General features: G+C 49.4%; 1 protein-coding gene across 1 annotated transcript in view; it reads left to right on the top strand.

Moving 5' to 3' along the window:
* The window catches only part of LOC137334346 (actin nucleation-promoting factor WASL-like), a 75,310-nt gene that overhangs the window by 60,256 nt on the left and 2,226 nt on the right, over positions 1-12,828 (top strand). Inside the window, exons 7-10 of the mRNA XM_067999054.1 lie at positions 1,714-1,897; positions 8,349-8,391; positions 9,292-9,463; positions 10,976-11,460. Of these exons, the coding sequence (XP_067855155.1) occupies positions 1,714-1,897; positions 8,349-8,391; positions 9,292-9,463; positions 10,976-11,460 (884 nt within the window). The remainder of the gene's footprint in view (positions 1-1,713; positions 1,898-8,348; positions 8,392-9,291; positions 9,464-10,975; positions 11,461-12,828) is intronic.

The following is a 12,828-nucleotide window of genomic DNA, read 5'->3' as shown; positions in this document are numbered from 1 at the left end:
ACAACAAACGATAGTCCTTGACCACAAAAAGGTCACACTGCAGTACCTTTGGTGGGCTCAGGCCTCTGGTGCTGTCCAGCTTCCTCTTTGGGCGGTGTTCAGGGAGCTCTATCACCACAGCAGCAGCCCTGTTTCTCTTGTGCCCTTTTAACTCTCACCTGAATGGTGAAGGCCTCCACCCACTTCAGCCTTAATTACTCCTTAAAGGGGAGGTCTCTTAAAAGGGCCACATCCTTACTCAGAGCCCTGTTATTGTGCTACACCCATTACATTACAGGGACTAATATCTCCCATTACATTACAGGGTCTAATATCCCCCAAACATTACAGAGACTAATATCCCCCAAACATTACAGAGACTAATATCCCCCAAACATTACAGGGTCTAATATCCCCCAAACATTACAGGGTCTAATATCCCCCAAACATTACAGGGTCTAATATCCCCCAAACATTACAGGGTCTAATATCCCCCAAACATTACAGGGTCTAATATCCCCCAAACATTACAGGGTCTAATATCCCTAAGTCAGCATAGGCTGGAGATGGAACCTGAGGGTCTTCCTGCTCTGTGCAGCTCATTGGATAAACTCATTGAAACACTGAGATCCTTGAATTTAAATCTGATAAACTATTTGATTAATGAATGAATGATATAACCGGTGCAGTGAGGGGGTGCAGGGTGAAGTTGGCGGATGGTTACAGACCCTTTCTAACCGGTCAGGTGACTGCAGGTTCTCTGTAAAAGGTGCTTTTTTTTTCCAAAAGTGATAGTTGAGGTTTTTTTGTAATTTTTTCCGTTTGTTGAGGCCCCGTTTATGAGAAGGGGAGTAAGGTGTACTTTGTTATTTGTAAAAACAAATCTAAGTCAAATAATAATTTAATTGTGAGAATCCAGGATGTACTCCAGCCCCTGCAGTGCCCCCCTGGTCATGGAAACAGACCCTTTAAGGTTGGTGCCTGGTTTGTGCTGGGACCAGCTGTGATTGGTTGGATCTCAATTTGTTTCAGGTGGCTGTGGGTGCTCTGGGTTTGATAAATCCGGATCGAGGCAATGGTTCTGTTTTGTTTCATTGCCTCTGGACTACCAGTTATGAAGGTTGCTTTTGTGAAAGCTTTGTGTCGCTATGGTAAACCCATCTCTGTTTGCAGTGTGTTTAAATTGGTTATGATTGCAGTGGGTTTTATATTGGACACATCCTCATCCCTCCAGCAGACTCTGTTAGTAGATTGACTCTAAATACTTTATTCTCTGCTGCTGGGGCTCATTCTCGGTCCCTAGTTATGGGAGTGCTGTGCTGCTGGGGGCCGGGGGCCCCCCGGGGTGAGGGGCCGGGTGCCCAGTTTTGTTGGGGGGGGGGCCCCCGGGGTGAGGGGCCGGGTGCCCAGTTTTGTTGGGGGGGGGCGAGGGGCCGGGTGCCCAGTTTTGTTGGGGGGGGGGGGCCGGGTGCCCAGTTTTGTTGGGGGGGCGAGGGGCCGGGTGCCCAGTTTTGTTGGGGGGGGGGCGAGGGGCCGGGTGCCCAGTTTTGTTGGGGGGGGGGCGAGGGGCCGGGTGCCCAGTTTTGTTGGGGGGGGGGGCGAGGGGCCGGGTGCCCAGTTTTGTTGGGGGGGGCGAGGGGCCGGGTGCCCAGTTTTGTTGGGGGGGGGGGGCGAGGGGCCGGGTGCCCAGTTTTGGGTGAGGGGCTTGTGTTAATTACTAGTTATCTATTCTAGTGACAGGCCCCAATGATGTCATCACCTTCTCGCTGCCCATGGCTGCCATTGATATCCAGAACCCCGACATCACCGATCGCCGTTACCGTGGCAATGGTTCCACCCCATCAGCCCAGGAGAAGCGACCGAAGAACAACCGGAGAAAGGTCTCCAAATCCGACATTGGGGCTCCCAGCAACTTCCAGTGAGAATCCGAAATACTCCAGGTCCCAACTGTGGGGGGGGGGGGGTCTCTGTGCGGTCACTGATCGGGGCAGCGGGAGGGTGAATGGGTGCAGGGGGGCAAATGGGTTCAGGGGACGAGTCATAACAATATAGGAACAGGAGGAGGCCATTCAGCCCCTCCAGCCTCTTCCACCATCCAGTTAGATCATGGCTGATCTGTTTCTTAACTCCATCTACCCAGCTTGGTTCTGTAACCCTGAATACTCTAATACCATTACCTAACAAAAATCTATTAATCTCAGTTTTCAAATTTTCAATGGACCCCCAGCCTCAACAGCTTTTTTTGTGGAGAGTTCCAGATTCCCACTCCCCTTTGTGTGAAGAAGTGCTTCCTGACATCACCCCTGAACGGCCCGGCTCTAATTTTAAGGTTCTGCCCCCTTGTTCTGGACTCCCCCCACCAGAGGAAATAGTTTCTCTCTATCGACCCTATCAAATCCTTTAATCACCTTAAACCCCTCGATTAGATCACCCCTTAATCATCTTTATTGCCTAGTCTATGCAACCTGTCCTCATAATTTAACCCTTTAAGCCCCGGTATCATTCTGGTGAATCTGAGCTGCACCCCCTCCAAGGCCAATATATCCTTCCTGAGGGGCGGGGCCCAGAACTGAACCCAGTCTCCAGATGTGGTCTAACCAGGGCTCCATACAGCTATAATATAACTTCCTCCACTTTATATTCTAGCTCTTTTGAGATAAAGGCCAACATTCCATTAGACGCTCATTATTTTTTGTACCTATCCACTAGTTTTTAGTGATTTCTGTACTTGGGCCCCTAAATCTCTGCTCATCCACAGTTCCTATCTTCTCACCATTTAGAAAATACTCTGATTTTTCTTTCTTGGGTCCAAAGTGAATGACCTCACACTTCCCACATTGAACTCCATCTGCCCCAGTTTTGCCCACTCACTGAATCTATCAATGTCCCTTTGCAACTTTCTGTTCCCATCTACACTATTTACTGTGCCACCTAACTTAGTGTCATCAGCAAATTTGGATATATGGCTCTCTATTCCTTCGTCCAAATATGAGATTCAGAGGGGGCTTGACAGGGTAAATGCTGAGGCTGTTTCCCCTGGCTGGAGAGTCTAGAACTAGGGGGCATAGTCTCAGGATAAGGAGTTGGCCATTCAAGACTGAGATGAGGAGGAATTTCTTCAGTCAGGGTTGTGAATCTTTGGAGTTCGCCAACCCAGAGGCCTGTGAATGTTGAGTCGATGAATTTATATTCAAAGGTTGAGAGGGATAGATTTTTGGACTTTGAGGGAATTAAGGGATATGGGGATTATTATTATTAACACATAATAAAGATGGCAGGGCAGGTGCTGTGTAGCCACTGCAGAATGTGGGAGCTCCTGGACCCCAGTGTGATCCGGGGCGCAAATGTCTGCGGCTTGAGGAGCTTCGGCTCAGAGTCATTGAACTGGAGCTGAGCTGCAGACACTGCGACACATCAGGGAGGGGGAAAAATACCCGGACATTCGGTTCCAGGAGGCAATCACACCCCTTAGGATAAGGTCAACTAAATTGGTCAGTGGTCAGGGACAGGAGGGTGTGCCTGCGAGCGAGCGAGGCAGGTAAGGGGATCGAGAAGGTGGAAGTGGAGGAGCCTCAGGTGGAGGGGGAGCTCTGTTAATTAAGGATGACTTGAGTATAGAGTCATAGAGTTATACAGCACGGATAGAGGCCCTTCGGCCCATCGTGTCCGCGCCGGCCATCAGCCCTGTCTACTCTAATCCCATATTCCAGCATTTGGTCCGTAGCCTTGTATGCTATGGCATTTCAAGTGCTCATCCAAATGCTTCTTGAATGTTGTGAGGGTTCCTGCCTCCACAACCCTTTCAGGCAGTGAGTTCCAGACTCCAACCACCCTCTGGGTGAAAAAGTTCTTTCTCAAATCCCCTCTAAACCTCCCGCCTTTTAACCTTGAATCTATGTCCCCTTGTTATAGAACCCTCAACGAAGGGAAAAAGCTCCTTAGTATCCATCCTATCTGTGCCCCTCATAATTTTGTACACCTCAATCATGTCCCCCCTCAGCCTCCTCTGCTCCAAGGAAAACAAACCCAATCTTCCCAGTCTCTCTTCATAGCTGAAGCGCTCCAGCCCTGGTAACATCCTGGTGAATCTCCTCTGCACCCTCTCCAAAGCGATCACATCCTTCCTGTAGTGTGGCGACCAGAACTGCACACAGTACTCCAGCTGTGGCCTAACCAGTGTTTTATACAGCTCCATCATAACCTCCTTGCTCTTATATTCTATGCCTCGGCTAATAAAGGCAAGTATCCCATATGCCTTCTTTACCACCTTATCTACCTGTTCCGCCGCCTTCAGGGATCTGTGAACTTGCACACCAAGATCCCTCTGACCCTCTGTCTTGCCTAGGGTCCTCCCATTCATTGTGTATTCCCTTGCCTTGTTAGTCCCTCCAAAGTGCATCACCTCGCACTTTTCCGGGTTAAATTCCATTTGCCACTGTTCCGCCCATCTGACCAACCCATCTATATCGTCCTGCAGACTGAGGCTATCCTCCTCGCTATTTACCACCCTACCAATTTTTGTATCATCAGCGAACTTACTGATCATACCTTTTACATTCATATCCAAGTCATTAATGTAGACCACAAACAGCAAGGGACCCAGCACCGATCCCTGTGGTACCCCACTGGCCACAGGCTTCCAGTCACAAAAACAACCTTCGACCATCACCCTCTGCCTTCTGCCACTAAGCCAGTTTTGTATCCAAAGTGCCAAGGCACCCTGGATTCCAAGGGCTCGTACCTTCTTGACCAGTCTCCTGTGGGGGACTTTATCGAAGGCCTTACTGATATCCATGTATACCACATCCACTGCGTTACCCTCATCCACACGCCTAGTCACCCCCTCAAAAAATTCAATCAAATTAGTCAGACATGATCTTCCCTTGACAAAGCCATGTTGACTATCCCTGATTAATCCTTGCTTCTCCAAGTGGAGACTAATTTTGTCCTTCAGAATTTTTTCCAATAATTTTCCTACCACTGATGTTAGGCTCACTGGCCTGTAGTTCCCCGGTTTTTCCCTACTCCCCTTCTTGAATAATGGTATTACATTAGCGGTTCTCCAGTCCTCTGGCACATCCCCTGTGGCCAGAGAGGTTCTGAATATATGTGTCAGAGCCCCCGCAATCTCCTCCTTTGCCTCACACAGTAGCCTGGGATACATTTCGTCCAGGCCTGGGGATTTATCCATTTTTAGGCCTGCTAAAACCGCCAATACCTCCTCCCGCTCGATGTTAATATGTTCGAGTATATCACAGTCCCCCTGCCGTATTTCTATGTCTACATCGTCCTTCTCCATCGTGAAAACAGATGCAAAAAATTCATTTAGAACCCCTCCTACATCTGCCGGCTCCACACACAGATTGCCATTTTTGTCCCTAATGGGCCCTATTTTTTCCCTAGTCATCCTCTTACCCTTAATATACTTATAAAACATCTTAGGATTTTCCTTTATTTTGCTCGCCAGTGTTATTTCATGGCCCCTCCTTGATCTCCTCATTTCTTTTTTAAGTATCCCCCTGCACTTTTTGTACTCCTCTCGGGCTTCCTCCGTCTTTAGCCTTTTGTATCTGCCAAAAGCCCTATAATAGAGAGATGACCTTAGTTCTAAAGACCAAGATGTAGGATCAGTTTGGGTAGAGATAAATAGTAAAGGCAAGAAGTTGCTTATGGGAGTAGTTTATAGGCCCCCTAACAGTAACCACACTGTAGGACAGGGTATACAGGAAGAAATAATGGGGGCTTGTGAGAAAGGAACAGCGATAATCATGGGTGATTTTAATCTACATATAGATTGGAAGAATCTGATTGGCAAAGGTAGCCTGGACGATGAGTTCATAGTGCTTTCGGGACAGTTTCTTAGAGCAGCACGTTCTAGAGCAAACCAGACAGCAGGCTATTCTAGATCTGGTAATGTGTAATGAGACAGGATTAATTAATGACCTCATTGTAAAGGAGCCTCTAGGTAGCAGTGATCACAATATGATTGAATTTCACATTCAGTTTGAGGGAGAGAAGAGTAAGTCTAAGACTAGTGTTTTAAACTTAAATAAGGACAATTATGAGGGCATGAAGACAGAGCTGGCTAAAGTGAACTGGGAAATTAGGTTAAGGGATAGGTCAGTAGAGATGGCAGTGGCAGACATTTAATGAGATATTTCATAACACCCAGCAAAGATACATTCCAGTGAGAAAGAACGACTCTAGGGGAAGGACGTACCATCCGTGGCCAACTAAGGAAATTAAAGATAGTATCAGATTGAAAGAAAAAGCATACAATTCCGCGAAGATTAGTGGCAGGTCAGAAGATTGGACAGAATATAAAAAACAGCAAAGAATGACTAAAAGAATAATAGGGAGGGAGAAATTAGAGTACGAGAGAAAGCTAGCTAGAAATATAAAAACAAGAGTTTCTACAGGTATTAAAAAGGAAAAGAGTAAGTAAAGTGAGCGTTGGTCCTCTAGAGAGTGAGTCTGGGGAATTAATAATGGAGAATAAGGAAATGGCGGATGAATTGAACAGATATTTTGTGTCCGTCTTCACTGTAGAGAACACAAATAACATGCCAGAAATAATTGTGAATCAAGAGGTGAAAGGGAGGGAGGAACTTAAAACATTTACAATCACCAGGGAAAGGGTTCTCTAAAAAAAAAATATTAGAACTAAAAGCTGACAAGTCCCCAGGTCCTGATGGACTTCATCCCAGGGTCTTAAAAGAAGTGGCTGCAGAGATAGTAGATGCATTGGTATTAATTTTCCAAAATTCCCTAGATTCTGTAAGGGTCCCATTAGATTGGGAAATAGTGAATGTAACTCCTCTATTCAAGAAAGGAGGGAGACAGAAAGCAGGAAACTACAGGCCAATCAGCTTAACATCTGTCATAGGGAAAATGCTAGAGTCTATTATTAAGGAGGTTATAGCAGGGCACTTAGAAAATCTCAATGCAATCAGGCAGAGTCAACATGGCTTTGTGAAAGGGAAATCGTGTTTAACAAATTTGAGTTCTTTGAGGAAGTAACAAGCAACGTGGATAAAGGGGATCCTGTGGATGTGGTGTACTTGGATTTCCAGAAGGCTTTTGACAAGGTGCCACATCAAAGGCTACTACACAAAATAAGAGCTCATGGTGTAGGGGGTAACATATTAGCATGGATAAAGGATTGGTTAGCTAACAGGAAACAGAGTGTAGGCATAAATGGGTCATTTTCAGGTTGGCAAGATGTAACAAGTGGAGTGCCACAGGGATCAGTGCTTGGGCCTCAACTATTTACAATCTATATCAATGACTTGGATGAAGGGACCGAATGTATGGTTGCTAAATTTGCTGATGACACAAAGGTAGGTAGGAAAGTAAGTTGTGAAGAGGACATAAGGAGTCTGCAAAGGGATATAGAAAGGTTAAGTGAGTGGGCGAAAATTTGGCACGGAGTATAATGTGGGAAAATGTGAACTTGTCCACTTTGGCAGGAGGAATAGAAAAGCAGTATATTTAAATGGAGAGAGATTGCAGAACTCTGAAGTACAGAGGGATCTGGGTGTCGTAGTACATGAATCACAAAAAGTTAGTATGCAGGTACAGCAAGTGATTAGGAAGGCAAATGGAATGTTGTCATTTATTGCAAGGGGAATGGAATATAAAAGTAGAGATGTTTTGCTACAGTTGTACAGGGCATTGGTGAGACCACATCTAGAATACTGAGTGCAGTTTTGGTCTCCTTATTTAAGAAAAGACATAATTGCTTTAGAGGCGGTTCAGAGAAGGTTCATTCGACTGATTCCTGGGATGAGGGGTTATCTTATGAAGAAAGGTTGGACAAGTTGGGCCTGTATACACTGGAGTTTAGAAGAATGAGAGGTGATCTTATTGAAACATATAAGATCCTGAGGGATTAGAAGGGTAGATGCTGAGGGGATGTTTCCCCTTGTGGAGAGTCTAGAACTAGGGGCCACAGTTTAAAAATAAGGGGTCTCCCATTTAAGATGGCGATGAGGAGAAATTTTCTCAGAGGGTGGTGAGTCTGTGGAACTCCCTTCCCCAGAGAGCGGGGGAGGCAGGGTCATTGAATATTTTAAAGGCTGAGTTAGATCGATTCCTGATTAACAAGGGAGTCAAAGGTTATAGTAGGTAGACGGGAAAGTAGGGTTGAGGTCACAATCAGATCAGCCGTGATCTTATCAAATGGCAGAGCAGGCGCGAGGGGCCGAATGGCCTACTCCTGCTCTTAATTTGTATGTTCATATGTCATTTATAAATATAGTGAAAAGCTGAGGCGGGCGTGTTTGGGGACCGGTTGGTCAAAGGGCCTGGGGTCAGGGGCCTGGGGTCAGGAGTTGGGAGTGATGTTAAACTCTTTTTTTTGTCCTCAGGCACGTTGGCCACGTGGGCTGGGACCCCCAGACTGGGTTTGATGTAAGTGATGGACCCTCCCTCCTGGTTAATTTATTGTGTTGTCCTCGGACAGTGAGGGGGGAGATAGGGACCTGTGGTGGGGGCCCCGCCCTCTGAAGGACGAGGGCCGTGCCCCCCCCCCCCTGTCGGGGGTCTCCAGTCGGGGTCAGTGTTGAGGATCTGGGATCTGTGGTGATATTTCCTCCTCATTCCCCCGCCCCCCCCCTCGGGAAGCGGTGAAGGTCGTGCTGAGCTGTGGAACCAGCGGTCTCTGGCCTCTGATCCTGGTGGGGGGGTTCTGTGTCCTGGCTTTGGGGGGTGTTCTATATCCCTGTGGGGTTCTGTATCCCCGTGTGGGGGAGGGGTGTCTGGGTGCCGTCTGTGGGGGGAGGGGGGGTGTCTGGGTGCCTGTGGGGGGAGGCGGGGTGTCTGGGTGCCTGTGGGGGGAGGGGGGGGTGTCTGGGTGCCTGTGGGGGGAGGGGGGGTGTCTGGGTGCCTGTGGGGGGAGGGGGGGTGTCTGGGTGCCTGTGGGGGGAGGGGGGGTGTCTGGGTGCCTGTGGGGGGAGGGGGGGTGTCTGGGTGCCTGTGGGGGGAGGGGGGGGTGTCTGGGTGCCTGTGGGGGAGGGGGGGGTGTCTGGGTGCCTGTGGGGGGAGGGGGGGGTGTCTGGGTGCCTGTGGGGGGAGGGGGGGGGTGTCTGGGTGCCTGTGGGGGGAGGGGGGGGGTGTCTGGGTGCCTGTGGGGGGAGGGGGGGTGTCTGGGTGCCTGTGGGGGGAGGGGGGGGGTGTCTGGGTGCCTGTGGGGGGAGGGGGGGTGTCTGTGGTGGGGGGAGGGGGGGTGTCTGTGGTGGGGGGAGGGGGGGTGTCTGTGGGGGGGGTCTGTGTCCCTGGCACTGTACTCAGTGTTTCCCTGTTTGGTGTTAGATGAATCAGTTGGACCCGGACCTGGTTGAGTTGTTCAGGAAGGCCGGGATCAGTGCCGATCATCTGAAGGACTTGGACACTTCCCAGATGATCTATGACGTTATTGAGCAGAAAGGAGGAATCGATGCCGTGCGGAAAGAGGCGAGACAGACGGGGAAAGGAAACGGACAGGGTGAGGAGATGTCTGGGGACAACCCTGGGAAATCTAGATTTTTTTTTGGAACATTGAAATGAACCAGGTTGCATCTTTTTAATGTTAAAAGGAAAACAAATTGACAGTTGGATTTTCACCTTCACTTAACCCAAAACTAATTTGCAGATGACACAAAACTTGGAAGTATAGTGAACAGTGAGGAGGATAGTGATAGACTTCAGGAGGATATAGACAGGCTGGTGGAATGGGCGGACACGTGGCAGATGAAATTTAACACAGAAAAATGCGAAGTGATACATTTCAGTAGGAGGAATGAAGAGAGGCAAATATAAACTAGAGGGCACAATTCTAAAAGAAGTACAGGAACAGAGAGATCTGGGGGTATTTGTGCACAAATTATTGCAAGTGGCAGGGCAGGTTGAGAAGTGGTTAAAAAAGCATACGGGATCCTGGGCTTTATAAATAGAGGCATAGAGTACAAAAGCAAGGAAGTTATGTTGAACCTTTATAAAACACTGGTTCGGTCACAACTGGAGTATTGTGTCCAGCTCTGGGCACCGCACTTTAGGCCTTGGAGAGGGTGCAGAAAAGATTTTCTAGAATGATTCCAGGGATGAGGGACTTTAGTTATGTGGATAGACTGGAGAAGTTGGGGTTGTTCTCCTTGGAACAGAGAAGATTGAGAGGAGATTTGATCGAGGTATTCAAAATCATGAAGGGTCTAGACAGAGTAGATAGAGAGAAACTGTTCCCATTGGCGGAAGGGTCAAGAACCAGAGGGCATAGATTTAAGGTGATTGGCAAAAGAACCAAAGGTGACATGAGGAAAAACGTTTTTACACAGCGAGTGGTTAGGATCTGGAATGCACTGCCCGAGGGGGTGGTGGAGGCAGATTCAATCATGGCCTTCAAAGGGAACTGGATAAGTACCTGAAAGGAAAAAAATTGCAGGGCTACTGGGAAAGGACGGGGGAGCAGGACTAGCTGGATTGCTCTTGCAGAGAGCCGGCACGGACTCGATGGGCCGATTGGCCTCCTTCCTTGCTATAACTTTTCTATGATTCTAATGTTAAGATCTGGAACGCACTCCTGAAATGATGGTGGAAGCAGATTCCACAGGAACTTTCAAAAGGCAATTGAACCTGTACTGGGAGAGGACTCATTTACAGGGTTATGGGGAAGAAGCTGGGGTGTGGACTAAATTGGACAGCTCTGTCAAAGAGCCGGCACAGGCATGACGGGCCGAATGGCGTCCTATGCTTTAGGATTCTAGTCTATGATTCTATTCTATAGGTTGCTGTAGAAACCATAAGCAGAGTTAGTGGATGTGGCCAAGTCTCTGCAATTGGTGATTTGGGGCTGACCTCCCAGTGACCCGTCCCTCGAAGGGACAAATAGCCAGGGAGTTGCTTTTGATGTGATTTTTATTTTCTATCCTACATCGAAAGCTGGGTGGTGGGGGGGAGCGGGAGGGGGGGGGGGAAATGAAAGGTTGAGTTTGTGGTAATACTGAAATCTTCTCCTTTCCAGTTCCCTCTGGTCACCATTCTGAGAGAGCAGCTCCTCCTCCCCCTCCATCATCCAATTCCAGTGGCCGTGAGGTGCCCTCCTACAGGGGAGGCACAGGGCCTCCAGCAACCCCTGCCCGAACAAAGTGTGGTCAACGAGCCCCCCCCAACTACAGGGAGCCAGCCCCAGCTCCACCCCCACCCCAGCGAGGAGTTCCACTCCTACCCCCTCCAAATATTGGAGGCCCACCAGACCCTCCCCCACCCCCTCCCCCTCCCCCACTGCCGCCGCTCACCAACGTATTCAGTGCCCCAGTTGCTCCACCACCACCCCCTCTGTTTGGCAGCACTACCCCTCCCCCTCCCCCTCCTTCAAATCATTCGCTGCTTGAAGAAATCCAAAGGGGCACTCAGCTGAATAAAGTCGAAATGGGGAAGTCTCCAGGAGCAGTTGGAGGTCGGAATCTGCTGCTCGATCAGATTCGGCAAGGACACTCTCTGAAATCGGTAAGTGTGGTCCCACCAAACTGGCAAATGGGTTCCATGCCCCGATATACAGGGCTATGGGGAGAGAGTGGGGCAGTGGGATTAGTTTGGGATTGATACAGGGCTATGGGGAGAGTGGGGCAGTGGATTAGTTTGGGATTGATACAGGGCTATGGGGAGAGTGGGGCAGTGGGATTAGTTTGGGATTGATACAGGGCTATGGGGAGAGTGGGGCAGTGGGATTAGTTTGGGATTGATACAGGGCTATGGGGAGAGAGCGGGGCAGTGGGATTAGTTTGGGATTGATACAGGGCTATGGGGAGAGAGTGGGGCAGTGGGATTAGTTTGGGATTGATACAGGACTATGGGGAGAGAGTGGGGCAGTGGGATTAGTTTGGGATTGATACAGGGCTATGGGGAGAGAGCGGGGCAGTGGGATTAGTTTGGGGATTGATACAGGACTATGGGGGAGAGTGGGGCAGTGGGATTGATACAGGGCTATCGGGAGAGAGTGGGGCAGTGGGATTAGTTTGGGATTGATACAGGGATATGGGGAGAGAGTGGGGCAGTGGGATTAGTTTGGGATTGATACAGGGCTATGGGGAGAGAGCGGGGCAGTGGGATTAGTTTGGGGATTGATACAGGACTATGGGGGGAGAGTGGGGCAGTGGGATTGATACAGGGCTATCGGGAGAGAGCGGGGCAGTGGGATTAGTTTGGAATTGATACAGGACTATCGGGAGAGAGCGGGGCAGTGGGATTAGTTTGGGGATTGATACAGGGCTATGGGGAGAGAGCGGGACGGTGGGATTAGTTTGGGATTGATACAGGGCTATGGGGAGAGAGTGGGGCAGTGGGATTAGTGTGGGATTGATACAGGGCTATGGGGGGAGAGTGGGGCAGTGGGATTGATACAGGGCTATGGGGAGAGAGCGGGGCAGTGGGATTAGTTTGGGGATTGATACAGGGCTATGGGGAGAGAGTGGGGCAGTGGGATTAGTTTGGGATTGATACAGGGCTATGGGGGGAGAGTGGGGCAGTGGGATTGATACAGGGCTATCGGGAGAGAGCGGGGCAGTGGGATTAGTTTGGGGATTGATACAGGGCTATGGGAGAGAGTGGGGCAGTGGGATTCGTTTGGGATTGATACAGGGCTATGGGGGAGAGTGGGGCAGTGGGATTGATACAGGGCTATCGGGAGAGAGCGGGGCAGTGGATTAGTTTGGGATTGATACAGGGCTATGGAGAGAGAGTGGGGCAGTGGGATTAGTGTGGGATTGATACAGGGCTATGGGGGGAGAGTGGGGCAGTGGATTAGTTTGATTTCTCCCCACAGACATGTTGAGCTTAACGACGAGCTTCTGTGCTGTAAACCTCTCGAGCTCAGGA

Source organism: Heptranchias perlo, chromosome 17 (assembly GCF_035084215.1).
Source record: "Heptranchias perlo isolate sHepPer1 chromosome 17, sHepPer1.hap1, whole genome shotgun sequence".
In the NCBI taxonomy this organism is placed as follows: Eukaryota; Metazoa; Chordata; class Chondrichthyes; order Hexanchiformes; family Hexanchidae; genus Heptranchias; species Heptranchias perlo.
This window is presented reverse-complemented; position numbering and strand designations above follow the sequence as displayed.